Below are 24,653 nucleotides of genomic sequence, written 5' to 3'. Positions count from 1 at the left end.
CCCTGAGAAACTAATCCCGTCCAGATAGGGCTTATAACCACCATCTTCACCAAGCTGAGCTTTTATTTCACTGAACTGAACTTTAATATGATCATACTTCAACATTAGTGAGGACTGTAGGAAAAATACAGAACAAAATAAGAAATTAAAAAATCTATATAATTTTGGTTGGTGTTGAATTCTAAAGGGATCACTTAGTAAAAAGTTTAAGGACCCCTGGATGAGAGGAAAATGGTCCCCAGTATATATGTGATGTGGTAACTAGTGACCATTAATTTTGTATATTATTTTACGGTAAATAAATAGTTAATAAATACATTGATAAAGAAATGTTATCTCCTAATTTGCTGATCCTTTTTTATTTTTTTTTGTTTTAACAGGAATGGGCCACTAACTTTTCAAGAAGCCACAGCACCAGGGACCAAGAGACAGCAGCATCTTCCTTTTTTATATGTATTTACTCAAACCAAAAATAATAGTCTGCGTTTCCCACTGCCCATACATCTCAGAGACAAGAGAGAAAATAGAACAGGGTTGTATTTTTACCACTGCATGTCGCATAGTCCTAATTACAGCGTAGCGCTTAGCATAAAGCCTCATTTACAGTAGAAACTAGTCTGAAATGTGGACCAAATGACCAAAAGGTTTTTTTTTTCTTTTCATTTTTAGATAAGAATAGATGCAACCTATTTAAAGGTCTCATGTAATTTCATGTCATGTTATAAACATTTGTTGCTGTTTCTTTGTTTGTTTTTTTACTTTAAAGCTCTTCTCTGCTAGTCACCCTTCTTCACACCCTTTTTAATTTATAATTAAAGCAAAAGCTTCACATATTGGTATTTTATTAATGTTCACCAGTACAGGGCAGAATATGAGCACCCATAGAGTAGTGTATTTTCTACTTTTGTCATAATGACACTTTTTTTTTATAGTAAAACTATGGTCTTAATAATATATGTTAGCACATAGTGTATGTTTTGTAATTAACTATATATTTTATATGTTGCCGCTTTATACGAGATGATGTCCTTGCTTTTGCTCTCGATATCATATGTTGGATCAAGTTTAAAATCATTATAGACATTCCATAATTATTATTCCACATTTTTTTTTCTTTCACTGGTATTACAAGCGCTTTGTCGTCAGTATATTCACTATGATATATCTGATTCTTAACGGACGTAATGGCTTCGCTCTGCACTGAATAAAGGGAACATACACTTTTTGACAAAAATGAAAAACTGACAAAAAAATAATAGTTAAAATAAAAATAAAGTTCACATTTCTTTGCAATATATAACGCTTAATATCCTACCAATAAGGCTGCGGTTTTCTTTATCATTATCAACAACAACAACAAAATAAACAGTAATGTTCTCTATGTTAAAGGAAAGGGGCATGAATGGCTTACTGCCATTACTGAGGACCAATTTATGTTGTTTGTGTTATTTGCTTGTTTGTTACTTTTTTGTTTATTCTGCACCAATTCCCTGACCAGAACACCATCACTATCCACTATCAGTAACCTTGGCAAATACAGTCTAATACAGAGTTTGACTATTAAGATTGGTCTTAATTATTTACTGCCCAGATCAGTGAGTGTGTTACAGGCACTCAAAAATCTGTTCATCGGATTGGATCGGATTACTGCAGTTATCTTTATATACAATGTAAGAAATCTGATAAAGTGAGATGAATTTTAGCTCAGCAATCTGATTTATTTTAGTGCATGTAAACTCTTAATCAGAGTATTCTGGGATTTCTCAATCTGCGCATGCAAGAAAACAGACTGTGGCAGCAAAAATAAAGGAAGCAGTGTTTAACAGCACCAGCGGGATTGTGACTAACACTGTCAGAACGACGCTGAGGCTGAAGGATTTAAATAATCTTCATCTTCTAGCTGATGTATGTTCACATTGTAAAAAAAAAAACAGAATGATGTTTGAGTTTCACACAATGTTTATGTCAAGTCTGATTCTGATTTTATTGGCTGTTTTCAAAGCAAAAATCGGATTATTGCCTGACTCATGTAAACTCAGATTTTTTTCATTACCTGATTACCCAAGTTCATGAAACAAATGTCAGGGTTCTGCAGTAATCAGATTATGAAGTGCATATAAAAACACACTCACTGATATGAAGATTCATGTTTTGAAATGTGAACAGATCTGTGTTCTGGTCTTATTGTTGACAATCATAACCCCATGTTGAGTCTTGACTTATAAACAGTTCTGCTTTGGATCAGGGTAACTCTGTGCAAATCACAGCCACTATAATTGCAATTATCTTGTCAAAATTTTGTTTAATGACCTTGTTTATTGTAGCTGATAGTGTTGTACGGAACATTGACTCAGAAACTGCAATAAAGAGATCAATGAAAAAAAAGCAACAATTGTCTATGTTTTATGGTGAATCTAACAAAAATATGTCCCAATTTTTATGTTTTTACTTTTTATTATTGTTAGCAATATCATTGTATTGTTGCATCTTTAAACACCATTGAAATATGTTCACAGATACAAGCTGGGCAGTGCTGTGTGTAGGTCTTACACTGCCTGGCCAAAAAAAAACTGGATTAAACAATGTAAATGATGTGGGTTTGATGCTGCAGTTGGTCAGGTTTAGGTTCAGCAGCAGTATGTGCTGAAAGAATGAGGTCAGCTGACTACCTGAATATACTAAATATAGACCAGGCTATTCCATCAATGGATTTTTTCTTCCCTGATGACACGGGCATATTACAAGATGACAAGGTCAGGATTCATGGGGCTGAAATTGTGAAACATTGATTCAGGGAGCCTGAGATCATCATTGTCACACATGGATTGGAATCTTGACGGTTCGTAAAGAATACACGTACTGTTACACCCCTACTGAACAGCGTTGCTAAAGATTGGGTTGTTGGAGTTAGCGTTTGGTCTGGTATTTGTCCTCACAGCCCATTCACCAGCTACAGTGCAGATACCACCAGCAGCACTTTCTCCAGCATCTCTAAGAGGTGCTTCACAGTCATCTAGCATTAGCTTTTAGCCTTGCTTCTGTTTTCTCCTAAAGTAGCTGTTTGCATTTGGCCTCATAAGGGTTTCGGTAGTTGGCTAGGTTTATGCCAATTTTGTAGAGAGTTGTTTGAGGTTCACAGTAGGTCAAAAACCCAAATACAAAACCCTAAATATTCAACTATGCCCAGGTAAATTTACTCTCCTATTCCAGGACACTTTAAAACGCTGTATTCTTAGGCTGTAGAGATCAGCTGAGGACTATCCAAGGCTCATCTTGTATAACTAAACTACAATGTCAGTGGGGCTTCTCCACTCCTCCAGTCCTTTTTAGACCAGGTTCAGTTGGTGTCCTGGAAATGGATGGCATGACTTCTCATTGTCATCATGTATGTACCACCCCCCCCCCCCCCCCCCCCCCACCCCCACAAAGGCACTAACAATAGACCTGGTCACCCTGTCCAATCAGGGGGCAGCACACAGGTCACATGGGCGTACAGGTCTGTATTAGGTGAGCTGTGTTTGAGTTTGCTGGATACTGTCTGTGCCCTGGACCCTCGAGAATAAGACTCCGTCCCTCTCCTTGTGGACATCTCAGGTAGGCCAGCGGACGTCCTTCTTTTCATCCTGTTTTGTGGAATCCCTCGCTGCTCTTGGGTGGGCTTGTCTTGCAGTAACTGATACTCTGATACTTGCAGAGCTCCTCAGCTGAATGGCCACTGGCTTGTGTTCAAGAGTAGTGATGTAAGCCTTCAGAGAAGTGTCCCAAAAAGCGTGAGGGCTGAGAGGCCTAAGGTTTAGCCCCTTCCGTACCAGCACCGAAGGGACTGGCGGTTTGCATGCTTTGGGGTTTTCACTTAATGCTGCTTAATGCCGCAACTATCGTCAGCTACATTCCTGCTACTGGCAGGGCTGTGTTATTCCAGCCTTTGCACCAGGGCACAAGTAGTTGCGCTTATTAAAGTAAAACTTGGGTAATGCCTCTGAGAGACAGCTAATCTACTGCAAAGACGGGCTGGATTTGGCCAACGTGGCTCTGGGGCAACGTTGTTAAGACTTCTGGCCGGTGCGTCTTCACACTCAGTAAGGTGGTTATTGGCTTATTGGCCAACATAAAGGTTTTAACTCTTATTCCAGAGCAATACATGCATGAAGCATCATACAAGTCAATACGACTAGTGACCTAACGCCCTAACTAGAGCCCAGTAAATGACCTGTGGCATGTAAATTTACATATACAATGTGTTTGTTGTACTATATTTACTTTATAATATACCATATACTATGCTATAATATATAATGGTATATCTATACTGGTCTAATACATTTAATACAAAAGCAAATAAAACAAAGAGTCAAAACTGTGCCAGGCACAGAACAATGACCCGAGCGAACAGCGAACACTATGCGCTTCAAAAATAGACGACAAGGACACGCGCACTCTTGATTTACAGAGCAAATAACTGGCAGGCTCGTATGGTCTCAGCCAAGTTCATTGTCTGCAAGAGCATGTGGCACCTGTTCCCAAACCATCGTTTATTATTCTTAAAAATAACCCCTCCTCCCCCCGCCTGCATCTCTCATCTCAGCTATTTTATGACCAGCTGATTTCTTTTCTGATTTATCGCCCGAGCAATGTCATCCAGAATTTCAGCCCTCAGAGCAGCTCGCGTTCCCATTTGGAGGCCCATTAAAGTTGAGATGGTGAACAAACAAAGACATTTTTGGTACTCAGAACCAGATATCGGAGCTAAGAGTGTTAACCAAATAATAAAAACAGACAATCATGAGACAGGACGGGGTCACGTCTGCAGGAATTAGTCAAGTGGACTTCTTGCATGAAAAGGACTAAATGAGTCATGTGACCTCTGAGTGAGCAAAATAAAAAAGTACTAAAAATGCTTTTTGGCTTGGATATCTTTATAAGGGAACTAAAAACAAAAACTCCAAATCACTCCAAATCACTCCAATCACCCCTAAAGTAGCACTCTAAATAATCCATTTTGGGACCCTAATCATTAAAGAACAGGTGGATTATCAAGGTCAGAAAAAAGGTCCTAAATCTAAATCAAGTCTAGGGGTGTAGGGCGAGCTCACTTACTTCCACACGTCTCATGAACAAAGCTCCTGTAACTGATCTGCCTCTTGTTGCCCTCAGGAACTGTTTAGTCATGGCTGATGAGGAAGTTGTGGAAGAGGAGGTGCAGTAAGTATGACTAGTAAACTCTTCACTGTATTAATGCTGTATCTCTTTTATACATACACATATCTAATAGCAATGTTAATGTTTCACTCAAAAGTCCAGTAAGAGTAAAAATTAATAAAGGTTTGCATGAACTCATCATTGACATCAATGTATTTGCAATACTGGGACTTCAATACTTTTTTGGAACTAGTGCAGAATAACTAAAAACATACATTTTGACAAAAAAAAAAAACATAAATTTGGTGCCTTAGTTTAGATTTTCACTTTTCTTAAATCAAATATAAACACACAGCACATAATATGTGGCTAAACCCCTCAGCAAGATGCATTATTGGTGGCCATTAGCAAACCTCTGACAGAATTCTGGTTGGACCTCTGATCTGACCAATTTTCTGGACAGAATTGGAGGTTCTGTTAAGTTTATTTAAGTTTCGATAAGGTTAAGGTCAGTGTCCAGTTGCATAAAATACCTTAATTTGTTTTTCCCTTAAGGATAAACTTTAAGGTAAGATTTTTCCTTCTCTATAGGAATCACTTAAGTATGTTTTTTTAATTTCGTTTATTTTCTTTCGGTTTTGCAAAATATATACACACATAAAAAAGGTTAAAAATAGATAATAAAGAAAAGGAAGAAAAAAAATCCTATATCTTGCATTTAAACAATCAATACAAACCAAAAAGGTATAGGCTAAAGCTAAAAATCTGCGTAAAATCTCACCGATTTTTCACTTATCAAAGGGAAAAAAGGTAATTGGTTAAAATATTTTTCAATATTAAACAATATTTATTTTGTATTTATTTAATTGATTAATCATTGTTTTTTATGTCTTTCTTTTCTTCCTGTGTTTTTTTATACGTCTGGTCTCACTAGGGAAGAAGGTAAAGTCTCATGAAAATAGAGTTCCTTCTTTTTTTCTGTTTAATGTTAGTAGGTTATTATTATTATTATTATTATTATTATTACTAAGAATGATGATTAAGAATTAGTAAGTCATGCTTTGTAATGTTTGGATGGTATAAAAAATGCAAATGCAAATCATAATAGCATTAAACTGATGCAGCACTACTGTATTCTGTTAGATACATCATCTTTAGTAGGTATCTCAATGTTCTGACAAAGGTGATAATGGAACGTGCTTACTCCTGGAAATATGGAATGATCTTGCAGTATAACACATTGGATTCTCGCAGCGCAATAATTAACAATATTGTGTGGAAAATGAGCTCTGAGGAACTTTTGGACAAAGTTGTACTTTCACAGAATGAACATGTGCTTTCTCTGCTTTTGGCTGCGTTCGTCTACTAATCACAATTACATCGCTCATTAGAGGAGGAATACACAGAGGAAGGTAAAGCCTGGCTTACTCTAAATGTTGGCTTGCTTTGAACTGCATGTTTACACCCCCATGTTTAACAGTAATGTTTTATACACTTATTTATTGAAATAGGATAGCAGGTTTTGCTTATGGGTTCAATGTTGGACCTAAGTATGTTGGGACACATGTGAGTTCCAGGTGGGCTATAGTGATGTGGCCTGTTTGGAAAGCCCAGTGGAAACACATACAAACTCATTAGAGCCCACCTGGTCAATACCCTCATGACACCATGTTTGTTTTTTGTTTGTTTTTTGGGTACCCTCAAAATCATTTTACAGAACTTTGTACATACATGTTGTGTACATCATGTCTCTGTCCACCCCACTCACTTTTTTCACTCCTAGCTAATAAGAGTTCCATTGTGCAGTTTTCTAATGTTCACATTATTTATAAACTCATAAATTCAGAATCAAGATTGCAAATTTCACATTTTGCAATCTTAATATGAGGTGTATTGTGACAAAACACACCTGGTTTTGTGAACCTCCCTTTCCTATTCTATCGTTTAACATACTTTTTTTTATTAGATTGCAGTTTTGTTAGTTATTGCAGGTTTAATTTATCAATAAATGTATTAATATAATCAATTCAGTACATTAATAAATCAATCTCATTCTCTTATCGTAGCTCCTCCCCCTGAAGTAGAAGGTAAAGCAGACGTTTTTCAAATTCTTATATGCATGTAGTTCATTTTCCCCATCTTGTCTACATAGTATATTAATTCATACTATATTCATTCTTTTATATATTCATCCATCCATCCATTCATTCATTCAATCATCCATTCATTCATTCATTCATTCATTCAATCAATCCAACATTGATTCATTCATTTTAATGACCAGTGTATTACTATCTGATACTAGCCATATTCTTTTTTTGTCTTTATCTACACTGGTTCCACATTACGCATATTGTTCCATCAGGTTCATAAATATTTGGACTGTGACCAGATTTGTAATTTGTAAATATAATGAAACACTTAAATTGTCCATTTACATTTTAATCACATTCATAAATAGAAAAATTGTACAAATGTTGGCACTGTCCAAATACTTATGAGCCTGTTTGTATGTTCGAATAATATTACTTCCCCAGCACAATAATCATTATTGTGACCACTTATAGTCCATAATTTGGCTTAATATATACATTTTGTCACACAGCCATATCAAAACCTCTCTTAAAGTATTACTATTTTAGTTATCTGAATGTTCACAGCTAAAAGATCAACATAAACAGATCAATTCTTTGAATAAAATGCTGTAATGTAGCTTCACATGTATCGGAGGAAGCATGTGTTAGTCTTCACCCTCCTGGTGTGTTGGTGGCATTATTAATGATAGAGGGAGGCTGGGTAATTGGCTGTGTAAATTGGGGAGAAAATGGGAAAAATTTGAAATAAAATGATATATATAAAAAAATGCTGTAATGTTTATTAAGATGGGGGAGGGGGGTTGATTTAATTTTAAAAAGGGGTTCTTTAACATGTAAAGGTAGTGGAACCCTTTAATAAACAATTAAAAGGTTTTACATATAGAGCCATCACCCAAACCCTTTCCACCCATGTGAAAGGTTCTTGGGATTATCATGGTTCTATATAGAAACACTGCCTTCAGTTAAAAATTCCTGAAGCATATTTTTGGTTTATGAGTGCATATTATGTATTAATATCCATTAACAATCTGGAGATTTAATATGTGATGTGATATTCCTTCTGTTATCATACTCCTATTTTCTATAAATATTTTCATATTTTTGTATCAGAACCAGAAGCTGACGTTCAAGGTAACCCAGAGCTTCTCATCTCATATTATTATTTTTTTATATATTTTTTATCTTTAGTATTTTATCTTGTTCTTTTACTCTGTCTTTTTTCTATTTGCAACTAAATTCTGAATATTTTACCTCCAAATATTTTTTGATATTCCCACATCAGAACCAGAGCCTGAGGTGGAAGGTAACCTTTTTTCACTAATTTTCTATTTTTAATAAATTTTGTCAGTTTTGTTTTTTGCTCTTTGGGCTTACCTTAACATTTGGGTTTACATTAAACTCTCTCCATAATAATTGGTAAAAAAAAAAAAAAAATCATTTTTTTTGTTGTCTCCACTCTACAGTTCTTCAAATATGTGCTAAATGTAACACTTACAGATTTTAAATTTATAAAGTGCATGTTGTGCAAATTTTAGTAATGGCAAAATAATTCTCACCAAAAAAAATAAAACTAAACCTAACAGTTAAATTCTGGCAAGCCCAAGGTTCTTACAGTTTTATTCTTATTCCTAAGGTTTGGTTTCTATACCCTATTAAGCGTTTTTATTATACAGCAGATTCAACTCCAAAGGTGATCAAAAGCCTAGAATCAATAATCCAACAATGGCCCATTTATTGCCCTAATCCATAAAGGCATTTTTGTGGTGAATTTAAAGTTTTGTAGACTTTAATATAAGAATATGTACAGTACCAGACAAAAGTTTGTTTTGTTTCATTGTAAATTAATACTGAGTCATTTACACTATGAAGGAATCATGAAGTAATTTAAAACTGTTAAACAAACCAAAATACTCATATAAAGCATTTAGGTGTTCTTATTTGGGGTGCTGGTAACTTGCAGTTATTAAGGCTGGTAACTCTGATGAACGTATCTTGTACAACAGAGGTAACTCTTGATCTTCCTTTTCTGGGGCGTTTTAATATGTTTTTGCAACTGCACTTGAGGATAGTTCTTGAATTTTTTTGGATTGTCTGAAGTTCCTTTTTTAAAGTGTTACTTTGAAGAATCTGAAATATAAAACATATTCTGGTTTGCTTAACACTTTTTGTTCACTATATAATTCCATATGTTTTTCTTCATAATTTGGATGACTTTAATTTTAATCTACAATGCAGAACATTTTTAAACGAAGAGTTCAAACTTTTGTGTGGTACTGTATATGAAAATGTGGCAATTAAGCATGTCATTACTCAAGTGGACACAGAATCTTCTTCAAACTGAACTACATTTTTAATTTTTTTACAAAGCTGAGGTATGCTGAAATGTTGCATGCAGGTCAAGTGTGCGCAAGAAACATTTGTTCTTAAGTGTTGCAGCTCATAATTCATAGCACTGCCAGCACTGGACATGATGAAGAATGGCTTCGCCAGTCAGAACATTGGGTTATAACTGGTAAAAAAAAATAATAATAAAAAAATACACAGATAAAAGCTGTTGTATGGAGATTATGGCTTTTAAGATAAAATTAAACTTATGGAAGCATTAGCATTAGTGTATTAATACTATTATTACATTTTTTATTTATTTTCTTGGCTCCTGTCGACCCACACTGGGTTTGATATGTTTCTGTATGAATAATCTCTCATCTCCCTCACTAACTGAGTCATTTCTTCTAAATATTAGCCGCTGTGGAGGAGGAATCTGCAGGTAATTTACTTTGACTTCTTTTACTTGTCATTAATATATTTTAAACAATATTTCCTATACATACAATATTTCTTTCACAAATTTTAGACACTGCATACATTATCTGAACTCATGATTAAGTATGTTTTTTTTTCTTTGATGACAGAGCCCACAGAAGGTACTCTGCATTAAACTGTCTCTGCAAGTTGGGTTAATAAATGTGTTTCTTATACAAATTATATCAAATTAAAATGATCAGAATACTTAATATTACTACATGCAACAACTTAACATTAATGCCAATATATGTTTCATCTTTTTCTTCAGATGAGACGAAACCAAAGCCAAAGTAAGTACTGACTTCTTACCATGCCAACCTAATTTTACCAACCTAAGCTGTCAGAATAGTATACAACAGTCATGTTTCGATTTGAAAGAATCACACAAAAAGAAACATAAGGGTGCTATGTCACATCCCGAATCATGCTGCTTGCCATCAGCAGTCGGAGTCTGAGAGAACTGGACATGCACTATTTGGGTGGGTAGATACTGTGTTTTCCACGCATTATTTTTGTCTAGGTGATGTCAGTCAGCACAGGCATCTGTTAGCTGATGTATAAGCATTGGGGCGCTGCACTTTCCTCTGAGTGTGCTGGCAACCTAGCGATGCTACATCACTACATGCTACATCAGAGGCAGGTTAAGAAAAGGTGGTGGCTGGCTTTCCATACACAAACACCCACAGCCAAAAACACAACTGAAATGTCCTTACAGGATGAGTTGACATAAATGCTAAAACTAGAATATTTCTTGAAAATTGCTTATTTTAAATCTTCCAAATTCAAAGGTGAGGACAGTGAGACATAAACAAAGACAGATTAAAAACTAGCAAATAATTTACTCTCTTAAAAAAAGACTACATTTAGCATACCAATACTAATAAAACAATACAGTTCATACATCACCATATAAATCCTACAGGTTATAGCTTAAGGTTTCCAGGTGGCATGTAGGCTTGAAAAAGTATCGTAACAGACTTGCATTTTGTATTCTCTGTGTGAGTGCATGCACCAAACCGTGACCCCTGTACCAAGACAGTTTGGTGCGAATAAAGTAAAGTTAGACCAATATTAAAGCTCACCTTCCGTCGTTTTTTCTTTCATTTTAAAATGTCTAGTTGTGGTCTCTAGTATGAATGAATGACATGTGAGACGTTTTTGTAAAAAAAAAAGTGCTCAGGTGTCTCTGTATAGCTCTTTTTTAATGGACTGTTTTAGGGGTGTGTCCAAAATGACCGGATTCCAGCTTTGCTCATGAATATTCATACATGCAAACAGCATGCAAATATCTCTCCTCTGATTGGCTAGGAGCACTGCGACGCCCCTCCACCGCTCTGCCGCTCACTGCCTCCCACCTCCTAACTGATGAGCGGTGATGTTGCGTCGCTTCAGCTCCGCCTCTGGGAGTTTCTCGAGCCAAGGTGGGCTGGTCTGTGAGTTTCTGCCTACGTAGGCAGAAAGATAATTCAAAATTCACCCGTTTTTCGGAGGGGGGAAGGGGGATTTCTTTGCTTAGCTCCTGCAGACAATGGGGGCTGCAAAACAGTTTAATGTGCAGGTGTACACATTCAACTCGGAGAGACCTACTGTATTCCACAAAAAACAAGAAAAATCGGATTTTCGCGGAAGGTGAGCTTTAAGTAATGTTTCTTAAATGACAAAAATGAATACAATCTTTTTCAGAATGTTCATGCCAAATATTGCGGCTCCAAAGATTCCTGAAGGAGACAAGGTGGACTTTGATGTGAGTTTGCATTTTTTACATTTTTAGACTCCAGTTACAAAACAGAGAGCTGAGCCATGTTTGAAGTTCTTAAAATGTGAGATACACTTAACTGTAATTCCTCTCCTGAGTCATCTGAATGTTGTATTCCTAGAATCGTTTTGGACAGATGAAGCTAGGTATCACCTACATGTATGGCATTTGTTAGGTAGTTCTTACGCGGAGTGACTTTTTTTGACAGTTTAATCACTTCCTGTCCCAGAAAGTGAAAGCATCAATCTATGGCCCATGGCTATAGGCTCCAGTCTAGATACAGTCTTGGAATGATGGTATTGGCTTGACCTGAAACTTCACCCACAGCTAGGTACGCGTAGGTTAGCAATTCTATTTTTGGGAAAAACATGCCTGTGAAAACATTGCACATGGTAGGTTGCACGTGGACTACATGTGGCCTATAGTTCAAATGCCATGAGAAATCTAAAATGTGGCTGCTTGAGTTGGCCTAGTTTGTGGGACATTAAATTTGTCATTGGTGTAACTGACCTGTAAGAGCCATAATTAAGCCGTGTTTGGCCCTGAATTGCATGCAAAAAAAACTATGTTTAAAGAGGCAGATCATACTCATATAGGCAGATAGTAAAAAGGCTGACAGACTCCTTCACTAATCTTCAGTTTTAGACTTCACTGCATCAATTGTAAAAGTGCAGCATAAAATTCTATAAGCCTTCTATCTGTGTTTTCGTTCGATCTGCTAGAGGTAATATAAATTCTGTTGTGTGAAAACAAATGTGTTGCACTAGCACTGATGCTAACATATTTATTTGTGTATGTACAACAGGACATCCACAGAAAGCGTCAGGAGAAAGATTTATCTGAACTGCAGTCCCTGATTGAAGCTCATTTCATCCAGAGAAAGAAGGACGAGGAGGAGCTTATTGCTCTGGTCAACAGGATTGTACGTACTCTATTTCCACTCTATTTCCCCAGAGCAAGTAAGTCTGACCAGTATCTGATTGCTGATTTCCACATGACCTGTGTGCAGGAGAAGCGTCGTGCAGAAAGAGCCGAACAGCAAAGAATCCGTGCAGAAAAAGAAAAGGAAAGACAAGCCCGTCTGGCGGTGAGTGGCATCTCTCCTGACCAACACAAACAAACAAACATTCAGGCAGTTTCCAAAACAGGGATTAAGTCCAATTTTGAACTAAGCAGCATTTTAAATAGAGCTGTTATATAATTAGGAAAATATTGTACTTTTTTTATGCCGTCATACCCTGTCAAAACATTACCATGGTATAGTGTATTACCAGGGATTCAGGTAATCTACGCAAATTAAGTATTGTGTTAATGTGGCGACAATACCATCAAATTCTGTGTTTTAAACTGAAAAATTATCAAATAGAAAGTTTAGTTTACAGCCTAAGTAAACACTGCACACGTTTCAGTCAGTCAGCTTTAGACAGTAAATGTTAATCCATTAGTTTGACATTTAAACAATGTTTAGCACAGCTACTCAGAGGACTTCACTTAGCTAGCATGATAGCTAACATTCTTTTCACCACAGAACGCACTCAAGATTTTCTGACTGAAACTCTACAATTTGACGAGAATGATAGAGCTTTTGGATGGACAAAACTTATCTTTAGAATTTTCTTTTTTACGTGATGTTGGATTCTGATACACAGATACACAGATAGTACAGAGTTTTAGACAGCTCAGCTGTTATTGACTAAATAACCTGAGTACTAATCTCTGAGACAGTGAAGTCTAGTTAACTAGCTAAATGACATTAGTAGGGATGCATGATGTGGAAATTACAGGCCGATACAGATATCCGATATGACACATGTATGTGTCAGCCAATTTTTTACTTATACTGACACTCATAACTTACAGACAGACTAGACGCCCTGGTAAAAGAAAAAATAAAGCTCTATTCCGATATAATTCCAGTATTGTTTTGCATCCCTAAACATTAGCTAACAGGCTAACAGCTGACACCACAGCACAGACAGCGTTTAACGTTACACACTTTAGAAAATAAAGCTTCAAACCTGTGCACACAGTCGAGTGAATGATCTTAGGAGTGTTTTGAGGAAAATATTGCAGACTCCTATGTCCAGGTTTAGTGTCTGTGCCTTTGATTTTGATTTGAACAGCATATATTGCTAAACTTATAACTACATGGCACTGTTTTTTTCTCAGCCGTTTTCAGAGAGCAGCTTTGTCAAATTTGGCAAATTTGTCAGACAGCGCCCCCATCCTGTAGCCATCTTAAATGCACATAAACAATGAGCTTTTTATCCAGACACAGCAGAAATTTGGCACATCAAGTTACATATGTATCATCAAGTCATATTGTTTGTACTGTCCGGGTCTTATTATTATTATTATACTCCCTTTGTATATCCCTTTGACTCACTGCAGGAGGAGAAGGAGAGGAGAGAGCTAGAGGAACAGAGGAAGAAACTCGATGAAGATGTCAAGAAGAAGAAGGCACTCAGCAACATGACTCACCAGTATGGTGGAATCCAGCAGAAGGTCAGAACTGCAAAATTCTGCTCCTTTAATCTTTCATCAGAGTCACCAGATCACTGTACTTTTCCCTACACAACTTGTTGTCTTGTAATTGAGAATCTTTAAGTGGTTGTGGCGAACACTACACTACTACACTCCAACTCATTCCGAACCACCTTGGTTTGGTGATTGTGGAGGCAAAACACTTTTTTTGTCTACTTTCTAATTGCATATGTGTTCCTTTGTAGTTTTTAGGTCTTTTAATATTAATCTAGAATGTAGTTAATGAAGTAATGAATGAATTAATGAAAACGTGTTTTAAAACTTTTGACTTCTGTATTTCTAGCATTAATTGTTAAACATTTTATACCTTTTCAAAGCATAAACATATTTCATAGCAATTCTTTTTAAATATTTTTTTCAATCATCTGCATTCCACAGTAAATTTGTAATTCACTGTATTTATAAATTAATCGATTAGCAAATATAAGGCATTAATTGCTATTAATTGGCAGTTAATACAATATGATTGTAATTTGTGTTCCAAAAACACACTCAGCAGTCTAAACCAGGGGTTCGCAACTGGTCTCAGCACAGGACCCACTTTTATAAAATATAAACCAAACAAATGTATTTTTGACAAAAAGCCTTCAAAAACCCACTTAAACATACATATGCATGCAAAGTGAATTAAAGAGCAATTCTTTTAAGAAACTGAGAAGGAACATGACAACTACATGTAAAAAAGTTACTACAATAAAATTAAATATCAAAACTGCACAAAATAACCAAATAAATTAGATATTTCACTTCTTTGCATATACCTGCATTTATAGTACATTAATAAGAAACTCTCTCTGTTCTTTTCTTCCAATATAAAAGACGAGTATTAAATTAGATGATCATTCATTATTTTTATTTTTTATTGTTTTATTTTTTACAAGCTGTCTACGACCCGCCCCAAAACATGTCCACGACCCACTTTTGGGTCTCGAACAAACAGTTGAGAATCGCTGGTCTAAACAGTCCAAATGTATGAGATTTCATAAGTGTAGTTTGGTGTGATTGTTTTAAGTCAGGTGTTTTTAAATGGTGCAGGAAATAATTTCTCTTTATATAAGTAAGACCTTTGATATCAATGCAGTGATTTTTGTCATATTTCTACACTGTGAAGGAATCTATATATCTTAATCTAAAGTTTTTCCCTGACAGATGGAGGGCCGTAAAGGGGCAAAGAAACAGACTGAGAGGGAGAAGAAGAGGAAGATCCTGGCTGACAGGAGAAAGCCACTCAACATCGATCATCTGTCTGAGGACAAACTGAAGTGAGACACTGCCCTCTGACATGCAGCACATCACAGCATTCATCCCTGCACAAAACAACCAACTCATTCTGCAGCATGTCTTCACACTCACAAGTTGTGTATTTTGAGAAGGTCCTGAGTGACTGAGTGCCGTATTTTACTCTGCAGGGAGAAGGCCAACGAGATGTGGCAGTGGATGATGGAGCTGGAGGCTGAGAAGTTCGACCTCAGTGAGAAACTCAAGAGACAGAAATATGATGTAAGTGTACTGCCAGTTTCTCCTGGCATAACCTCCACTGAACTCATGGGACGGCGATATAGCAGAACATTCCAACTCTTGATGCATATTGTGTAATTTTGGGCCACTGCATTGTGATCTCATTGACCAATTTAGAAATCATTCATCTACTGAACTCCATGAACCATAGATAGATGGTATTATTCTGATGTATTATTCATTACACATTATTTAGTGTCTGATTTGATTTATTACATACATACACTACTGCACATCTAAAAAATAACATATGTCATTATAAGAGAAAGTGAAACTAAGGTGTGGACAAATAAATGGGCCATTAATGGTTTAGAATTAAAAAAACACTGCAACACTTAAAACACTCAAAGCAGGTGCTTAACCAAGTATCGACTCTGCTTTTAATATAAGCTCGTTAACTTAGTAGATGTTCCTTCTAATACATGAAGTGTACTGTACTAGGGGTGGGAATAAATATTTTCATATTACCCTCCCAAATCTGTCCTATCTAATGATCTATAGGATAGGTGTAGCAGATAGAAACAACACTTTCTTGCCTCCTTCTTCTTCTCCTTCAAACACCTGAATGGCAGCTTCCATAATTACGTAGCTGCAGTAACTGAAAACGCAGGCCTTCCTAAAGTAGCCTGTCTAAAACTGTGACTTGCTTGCAGATGACTCTACTCCAGAGCAGAATCAATGAACAGCAAAAGTTGTAAGTAACTGGCTGTGAGAACGGTGACCTCACTGTTGTGTAGCCTGCTGTCAGTGACTGTGGTCAGACTTATCTTGGGTCTGGGGTCTCGCTCGGTTGTGGCTGCAGGTAAAACGCAGGTGATTAACAGGGTTCGGTCAGGCGCTGGTTCTCCTGTGGATGCCTCGGATCCCTCAGGTTCCATGTTTGCTGTTCTGGGCAAAATATGTTGACTTTGGGTGCTTAGCCAGGCTTCCGTATGTGTTCCATCTTACAGATCACTCAGCTTCTGGCTCGAGTCAGAGATCACCAGAGGTAAGTTCACAGAACCACCCTGGTCAATCCCCCTCCAGTGTTGAAGGGTCCTGGTATGGCAGAAAGAGACAAGATTCTTGTAAATTCAGAAATATAATCTGTAATGATGCAAAAGAATCCTAGAAAACATATATTTTACTATGTTTGGTGACACAACATAAAAAGTATTTAAGTATTTATATAATCCAACAATAGTTGATTATTATGGTCACAGACCTGCAGGACAGCCTTATAAATTAAGGCATTCTATTGATCCCTTATTAACAGTAAGATACAGCCAAATGGTCCAGACCCTTCAACACATCAAGATGCCCACAGGAGCGAGCTCGGAGCATGCGGTCCAGCTCAATCCACAAAAAGCTGGCATTGAGGGGGATAACCTTAGAATCATTTTAATATGATCCTAATAAGACCAGGTCCTGTGGCTTCTTCACTTCATCCCTTACATTTCTCCCTCAAACATCTAAGCATACATTTAGCCAGTTCTAGGCTAAAAACATCAAGCAATCAAAAAAAGAACATTTAGACTGAAGTTGTGTAGTTTTCATCAGTAGACGATAGTCGATAGTACCATAACCTGTAGATAGATAATAGTAATTAAGGGGAATCTAGCCACTGGATTTATTGTCTGGCCAAAAGTGAGGACACTTGGTAAAGAAAGGTAAGTTTAAAGTAAGGAACTAATCTCATGTGTCTTTGTAAAACAAATAACAAAAATGGTCAAAAAAGGGAAACATTATCACCTACAGGTTTTTGTGTGGCATGAAATGAGAATGCATTATTCTCTCTTGAAAATAAAAAGTGCTGCAAATGTTTTTTGAGAGATGCCACAGAAAAAGTAGTACATAGTAGTACATGTTATAGATATGTATATAAAGTGTAAAGTAAAGTTTGATAGTGTAAGTTTCTTCTGGTCTGATTCAGTTTGTAAATGTGTTTATGAGCTTGTACCATTTTGGCCTTGGTTTGGTTTGGTTTGTATATTACACAGGGAAAAATTTAAGATCACCAAAATGTGTCAGAGCAAACCATACAAGAATGTTCTCTCTGCTTATTGGTCAGAGCTGCCTGGGCAGAGCCCGAAAGTAAATACAGGAAGAAGCTCCTGTTTTGGACTAGTGCATACAGTAGCTGCGTTTTAAAGTGCAGGCTACTGTTGAGTAGAGGTGTGCCAAAAAATCGATTCACATAAGAATCTTGATTCTCATTTACTACGATTCAGAATCGATTTAAAATGTCCCAAAATCGATTCTGAGGGGCGGGTTTTAGACTGATTTTGGGCTGGGTATTTTTGTTGGACCTGGCAACCCTGGGGATAGCGCTTGTCCCTTTGGAGATCTTCCAGACACACACAGAGCGTAGGTGTTTGAGAATCACCGGTAAGATGGCAGAACAAGCACTATATTACCTTAGATTAACGTGTAGTTTCAATGTTTTATGGCAGAATGCTTCATAACAAGCATAAAAAAGATCGCTAGTAGTTAGTTTCAGTAACTGTTAGCTAGCTAACTAGCTAACTTTCCAGTTCCACCTTAAATAACGCTACAGGTGGCAGCGGGCTGCAGCATTTAAGGCGGAACGGAAAAATAACAATAAGCTAATCAGAGCTAATTTCAGCTCCTCATCACAGAGGAATTAAGGAATGGACAATATGAATTAATTTCTCCACCTCCTGCCCCCTTTCTGAAGAAATACAACCACCTTAAATTAACTAGTTAATCAGCAGCTGCTCCTGAACTTTAGCGCTCCACTGCTATCATCACATCAGCCCAGCAGCGTCACCTACACACCACCGCTAGTAGCCTGGTAATAAAGCAGTGTTATTTATTTATGTATTTATTGTTCATTAACGTCATTGTGATATCCCAGTGATTCCTCTGTCACTGAGGACCCACATTCCTGCACATTTTATTGTTTTTGTAACACATTACTTGCTCCAGGACCAGTGTATATTATGGAGGGTTTTTTTTTCAATACGATTCATAAGCCAGAAGCAGAAATATTTATAATTCAAATCGTTTTGAATCAAAAATCGATTTTGAATCGAATCGTGGCCCCCAAAATCGGAATCGAATCGAATCGTGAGATAGTAATCGATTCCCACCCCTACTGTTGAGGTAAGACGGTTCCTTGGTAGGACTGTCCTTTAAGGACTCCTTCTCAGTAGTCTGTTAGTCTTACATACGGAACAGACTAAGGATACATCGTTATGTTCTCCAAATCACTCCGAATGGCAGCTGGATCTTTCACACTGGCACAGCCTTCTATGACATAGAAGCGTAACTATTATACAGGCTAGCTTTTAGAATGCAGCATATTTATTTACAGTTTAATATAGAGCAAAAATGGCAGAAATGGCATTTGTTCTAGCTGGAATAATTATCTGGACAATATACCAGGTTAAACTGCACTTGCAGAATGTCTCACCACAAACTAGCCACTTCAATTACTGCACCAAAAGTTACAAATTTAATCAAATCAGGTTCTTATTTGGCATCACTGAAATAACCATTTGAAGCACTTTTGTTTTAAGAGTGTGGTTTGAAATGGAGCTAGTTCTACATGCATGGGTATAAATTGTGTATGTGTGGTCTGGGTGAGGTGTGGGAGTTGTGTAGTCTAAATGCTTGTTTGGTGTTTTGATTTCAAAACAGGTAGTACAAAGTACTACCTGCCATAGCTTATTCATTTGCTCCTGTGGTGAATAAATGTAGGGAAACTATAGTACTACAGGTACCTGAAGTATAAAGTAAAATATTTTAAACTTTCCAACTCTTGCTTAGACTGTTATATAGATGGATTTTATTACAAAAATCAATAATTCATTCTAAAAGGAGGATCTAGAACTTGACTTTTTGAATTTAACTGTTAATAAATGCTTGCTATCCACCCATTAAGCCTATTCCTAATATTTGCACAATTAAGGACAGTACAAACATTAGGTCAACAAAACAGAGTAAAATATTATTGTATTGTGTTGCAGTGCCAAAGGACGTGGCAAGGGCAAGGTGGGCGGCAGGCTGAGGTAAACATGCAGAATTCTAGGGTCTACCAGGAATTCAGAAGACTGAATTTGAAGTGTCATTTGAAGACATTCAGCAGTCACTCCAAACCACTGTATTGTTTGACTATACATGTAGCACACATTAACACAATAAAGAGATCTTTTGTTGTATTGTCGCTCTTTCTTCTCTTCTTTTTTACCCATTTAGTTCAATAACCCAAATACAGCAATTACTACTAATATATTTGGAATAGTTTGGCCAGAAATAAGTTAGACGTTTAAGATGAGCATTAAGTAATACTACATATTCTGCTGTCGTATAAGTAGTTCTGGAAAGACAAAATGGCATTAGATTTTTTATTATATACAGTATAGAAAGTTATACTATTCAAGCAGTTCGCGCAATAAAGATAAATAAAGATTTAGATATGTTTAGGTGGATGTAAATTGAAAAGCACAATTCTGAGAACAAACTACAAGTTTGCTTGTGTGGGATGTTCATGGTGAAGAGTGGTGTGTGTAATGTTGGTGGCAGCAGATTAGTATAGACAGCACTGAAGAACAGGGTAAAAGCACAGTTTTGCTCAAAATATTGCAATGCACACAACATTATGGGTGACATACCGGAGTCCAAAAGAGGACAACTTGTTGGTTCACATCTTGCTGGAGCATCTGTGACCAAGACAGAAAGTCTGATGTATCAAGAGCCACAGTATCCAGGGTAATGTCAGCATACCACCAAGAAGGACAAACCACATCAAACAGGATTAACTGTGGACGCAAGAGCAAGATGTCTGAAAGGGATATCCGGGTGCTAAAAAACATAAAACCACGGATGCCCAAATCACGGCAGAATTCAATGTGCACCTCAACTCTCCTGTTTCCACCAGAACTGTCAGTCGGGACAATAAATTATTATGGTCTAAAACCAGGTGTTTCAGTTTCATTGTCCAACCCCTGTAAGTCTATAAACTTTGGCAAAAGATATCACTGCAGTCAGTAAAGATTATCTTTATCAAATCTAACTTCTCCCACTAAACATTATTGGATAGTAAATTGTTATGGGCAAATGGCTTTTAGACTAAGAAACTGTTTAATGGGAATAGGAGCAGAACCTTTACCTTTTGTAATTTAAGTTTTCCTTATTATGAGACTTTAAGTCCAAAACAGTTAAAGAACCTCTGCAAACAGAAATGCCTTTTTAGGCTAAGCTTTAATAAATAGCTAAATTATCTTAAGTCACTTTGAGAAGCACCTTCAATATAGATTAAATATAGATAGTGTTTAAGTTGTAATTTTTGAAAAAACTATAAACTAATATAGAGACAAACTCTGATCTCAGGATCTTGTTCTACTAAACTGTACTGTACAGATGCTCATTCTTACCAGACAAAACCAGCACAAAGCGCAAAGACTATTTCGGAGTGGCTAAAGTGTAGATGGAACCATGCAACAGTTTCCTGTATTTATAAAATATATATATATATAGTAAAATAATAAAGTAAAATTTCTTGTTCAGTGAAGGCTGTATTTGTTTAATAACTAAAGTGGGTTAAAATGTTTGATTCTTCAAACTTTTTGTAAACTTTTTTTTTCTCTTCAAGGTCTTAGTCAGCAAACCTGCCATTTGTGGATTTGACAAACATCATCACAGAGCTCACTGTTTGGCGGAGCTTCTTGCTGACGTCATCGATTAGCTCATCGCGGAGCTCATTTGTGACTCTATCCTGGTTTTATTTAAGGAACAATTGTAAAAAAAAATTGACTCCTACTTCAATTACCGAAAAACGATTATTTTGTTTTCTTTAATGTATTATCCACGGTAATTATTAACACCACAACCAAGTTAATTGCACCCGTATTTACCAGTCTTGCAAATTTCCATTTTTTGAACCATACAGAGTACTTTTAGGTTTTACGTTATCGAACTTAAATGTTCCCATTCCATGTTTACCATGGTAAATGTAACATAAAATCGTCCTGTTCTAGAGACATATTACAGTTTACAGTCACAAACGCCATTCTGGACTTGATTTGTAACAAAGCTCATGTAAACTGATTTTGCTTTTTTTTTCAACTTGGTATAACTGGCTTTAGCCTATTAAAGCACTTATACCAAGCCTGACAACGAGAAACTACTATAAACTTTAAAATACCTACATCAAACTTCAGAAAATAGGGTAATAGTTTTTTGGATTATAGAAAATCAGGAAAAGTAAGCAACAAGCATTAAAAACTTTATTAAAAACACACATGAAATATACAAACTGTTTTTTTTACATATAACCACACTAGGAGATGTAAACTATTCGTACCCTAGATAACATTGGAATGAATCCACTCTTCTCAAGTGTGTTTACATGTGTCAAAAGGCTAAAAAAATGAAAGAACCACTCTAACCACCAGGTGGCAGCACAATCTTAAACAGACCACAAACCTGGTATAATGTGTATAAGTTATTTTTTAACTTATAGAATTTCTCTGATAAATTAGTAACCTTATAATAGTACTGAGTCGACCTCACAAGAGGAAACAGATCAGAGTTTTCTCTGTTCACTTACTCATCTGAAGCTTCTCCTTCGTGTTATGGTTCTTTTTAAGCTTCATGAGCTCCAGAAGTATTTGTCTCCTCGGGCAAGTAATCCACAGAGTTGTGATCAACTGTACAACACATTGCCCTCCACAGAAAGTCACTGGAGAAAGCATATAACCTGTTTCTTGCTTATTGCTGATGATGGACTAGGTAACTTTTTTTGGACGTTATGGTGACAGGTGCAGGAAATTGACATTATTAAAGAATACATATCATTTTTTATTTATAATATATCAACATCATTGTTATAAATATTGTTAATCAGTATGAATATAGACTATTTGATTAAGCGTCATTTATTAATAATTATTTATTATTAATTATTTAGTAGATTATATTTTTGTATCTATTTAATTAATTAACGAATTTAGGTATTTATGTATGTATTTTTCTATTTGAAAATGCAATCTGTGCGGAAAATTGTTAGGTTGATTTTAACCAGTCAACACCACTCTGATTTGCTGAGACCGCACTGATCACAACCATAGACTGTATATAAGTATGGACAGCACGACAGGGGTTGAAAAGTGAAGCCACAACGTCTCTTACGCCCTCTGGTGGCTGGTTTCAGTACAGCTTTTAACCCTAAAGCCTATTTCCATTCAACTGAATGAAAGATGACGGAATTTTTAATCTAAAATTACACATCCAGGATTTTTTTGGAAAGTTGATTTCTGTACATTCAGTGTTTTTTTTTTTTTTTACAGTTAATACATTTTATAGGAATTATTACGTGATATTTAAAGGAGTGTGGCGATGTAGTGATTTACGCCTGAGGGCAAGTTGATTGACAGGTCGCCTGAGAGCGTGAACGCGCACCGCCCCGCCCCACTGTGGCTCAGTCAGATCTTTCTGACATTCTTGTACTGTTAAAATTTACATTTCTGAATTAAAGCAAAGGCTTGTTCAGCAGTTACCTGTTGTAACAGACCCTCAGGAAAACTTTCTCTCCAGTTTTTTTTTGGTAAGTGGATCATTTCTCTCCATCAGTTCATTAGTATTCATACTGTAGATCCATGCGGTTCTTGACTCACTTTCCAACTCGCGTTTTAGGTTTCCAAACCAAAGATTTATTTCTTTACAAAATAATACACAAGAAAACTGAACAAAAAACGATTAAAATGCTTATAAACAGAAAACTAGGTACTTATATTCATGTTCCTAATTCCTAAATCCTAAAACTGCGGTCAGAAAAGGTGAGGCTCCTTTGGCTTTTTACTGCTTGTCTTGTTTTTTCTCCTGCCCAAAAAACACTGTAATTATCCGAATCTAACCACCTACAGGTGCCTAGTGGTAACACACATTTCTAATGCCGTTACTGTTATACTAATACTGTCCCTTACACAGACTTTGTTCTTCTCCCTAATTTTAGTATTTACGTTAGTTTTTTAACCTAGCCTTAGGTACTTAACGATAGTTAACTAGGTTAGCCAACTCAGGTTAGCTAAGTAAAGTAACTAAACTTGTTTGGTGAAAATTACGTGGAGTGGGCGGGGTTTGAGCAGTCACACGGCCCCGCCCCCGCCTCCCACCTCTGTCACGCCAGTTCTGGCTCCAATTTGCATCTACTGCCTCTGCAAGCGCAGGCAAGATGGCAGCTTCCATTTCGGCCATATTTTGGCTTTAAATCGCCTTAATGAGAGTAAATGGGGACCGTCCAGTCCGTACTTTTATACAGTCTATAATCACAACCCAAACTCCACAACGCGCCAAGCAGCACATTTTTAGTTCCTGCGGAAGCACAGCTCATTTAGGCTCAGCTCAGCTCACCTCAGGACTTGTTGTGCTACTAAGATATAAGGTAAGTTCGACCAGGTCCTTTATTTTATGATCATGTATGTATTTGTAGTGTCTTACACCACCTGCACGTGCTGGCCTTGCCTCTCTTTCTAGGTAGTTAGCTAACGTTAGTTGTCTAAGGATAGCTAAACATTGCCATAGTTTAAATGTAATATGAATTGCATTTGAAAATGAGCAGATTTTTAAAACTTGTCTTATGAATAAGCTAATTTGAAATAGTTTTTTGTGGGAAAAACCTAGATAAAATAGCTTAATGACGAAGTGTGAGAAAATTAAAACAGCACAATATTTTTCCCTCAGGTGTAAGCTTAGCGCTGTTAGCTTAGCATTAGCTCAGTGTTCGTGTGAAGAATAAAGTTAACGTTATATGTACATTTAATATAAATAAGCCAACTTGTTGTTGAAATTGT

At 36.5% G+C, this 24,653-nt stretch overlaps 2 protein-coding genes and 1 long non-coding RNA gene across 7 annotated transcripts in view; 2 read left to right on the top strand and 1 right to left on the bottom strand.

Moving 5' to 3' along the window:
- cald1a (caldesmon 1a) overlaps positions 1-2,385 on the top strand; it is an 88,128-nt gene extending 85,743 nt beyond the window's left edge. For all 5 annotated transcript variants that reach the window (XR_455047.4, XM_022671254.2, XM_007252700.4 and 2 more), the window contains one exon: positions 381-2,385. Coding sequence is in view for 4 of the 5 variants with exons in the window: in XM_022671254.2 (XP_022526975.2) it covers positions 381-394 (14 nt within the window). In the remaining variant the exon portion in view is untranslated. The remainder of the gene's footprint in view (positions 1-380) is intronic.
- A 4,124-nt stretch (positions 2,386-6,509) lies between these two features.
- tnnt2e (troponin T2e, cardiac) lies at positions 6,510-20,026 on the top strand. The gene is made up of 15 exons (XM_007252703.4): positions 6,510-6,551; positions 7,206-7,226; positions 8,346-8,366; positions 8,518-8,538; positions 9,979-10,002; positions 10,148-10,159; positions 10,309-10,330; positions 11,724-11,784; positions 12,602-12,718; positions 12,806-12,883; positions 14,188-14,301; positions 15,490-15,602; positions 15,750-15,840; positions 16,809-16,846; positions 19,830-20,026. The coding sequence occupies exons 8-15, from the start codon at positions 11,725-11,727 to the stop codon at positions 19,873-19,875; spliced, it is 657 nt and encodes a 218-aa protein (XP_007252765.3). The 5' UTR covers positions 6,510-6,551; positions 7,206-7,226; positions 8,346-8,366; positions 8,518-8,538; positions 9,979-10,002; positions 10,148-10,159; positions 10,309-10,330; position 11,724; the 3' UTR covers positions 19,876-20,026.
- LOC111192934 (uncharacterized) lies at positions 12,567-14,176 on the bottom strand. Its single transcript, XR_002650184.2, has 2 exons — positions 13,815-14,176; positions 12,567-12,899 (listed from the first exon to the last, which is right to left on the bottom strand). It is a non-coding gene; the product is annotated as an uncharacterized LOC111192934 (long non-coding RNA).
- Positions 20,027-24,653: the final 4,627 nt, after the last annotated feature.

The sequence above is a fragment of the Astyanax mexicanus genome, chromosome 2, assembly GCF_023375975.1.
Source record: "Astyanax mexicanus isolate ESR-SI-001 chromosome 2, AstMex3_surface, whole genome shotgun sequence".
NCBI classification, from domain to species: domain Eukaryota; kingdom Metazoa; phylum Chordata; class Actinopteri; order Characiformes; family Acestrorhamphidae; genus Astyanax; species Astyanax mexicanus.
This window is presented reverse-complemented; position numbering and strand designations above follow the sequence as displayed.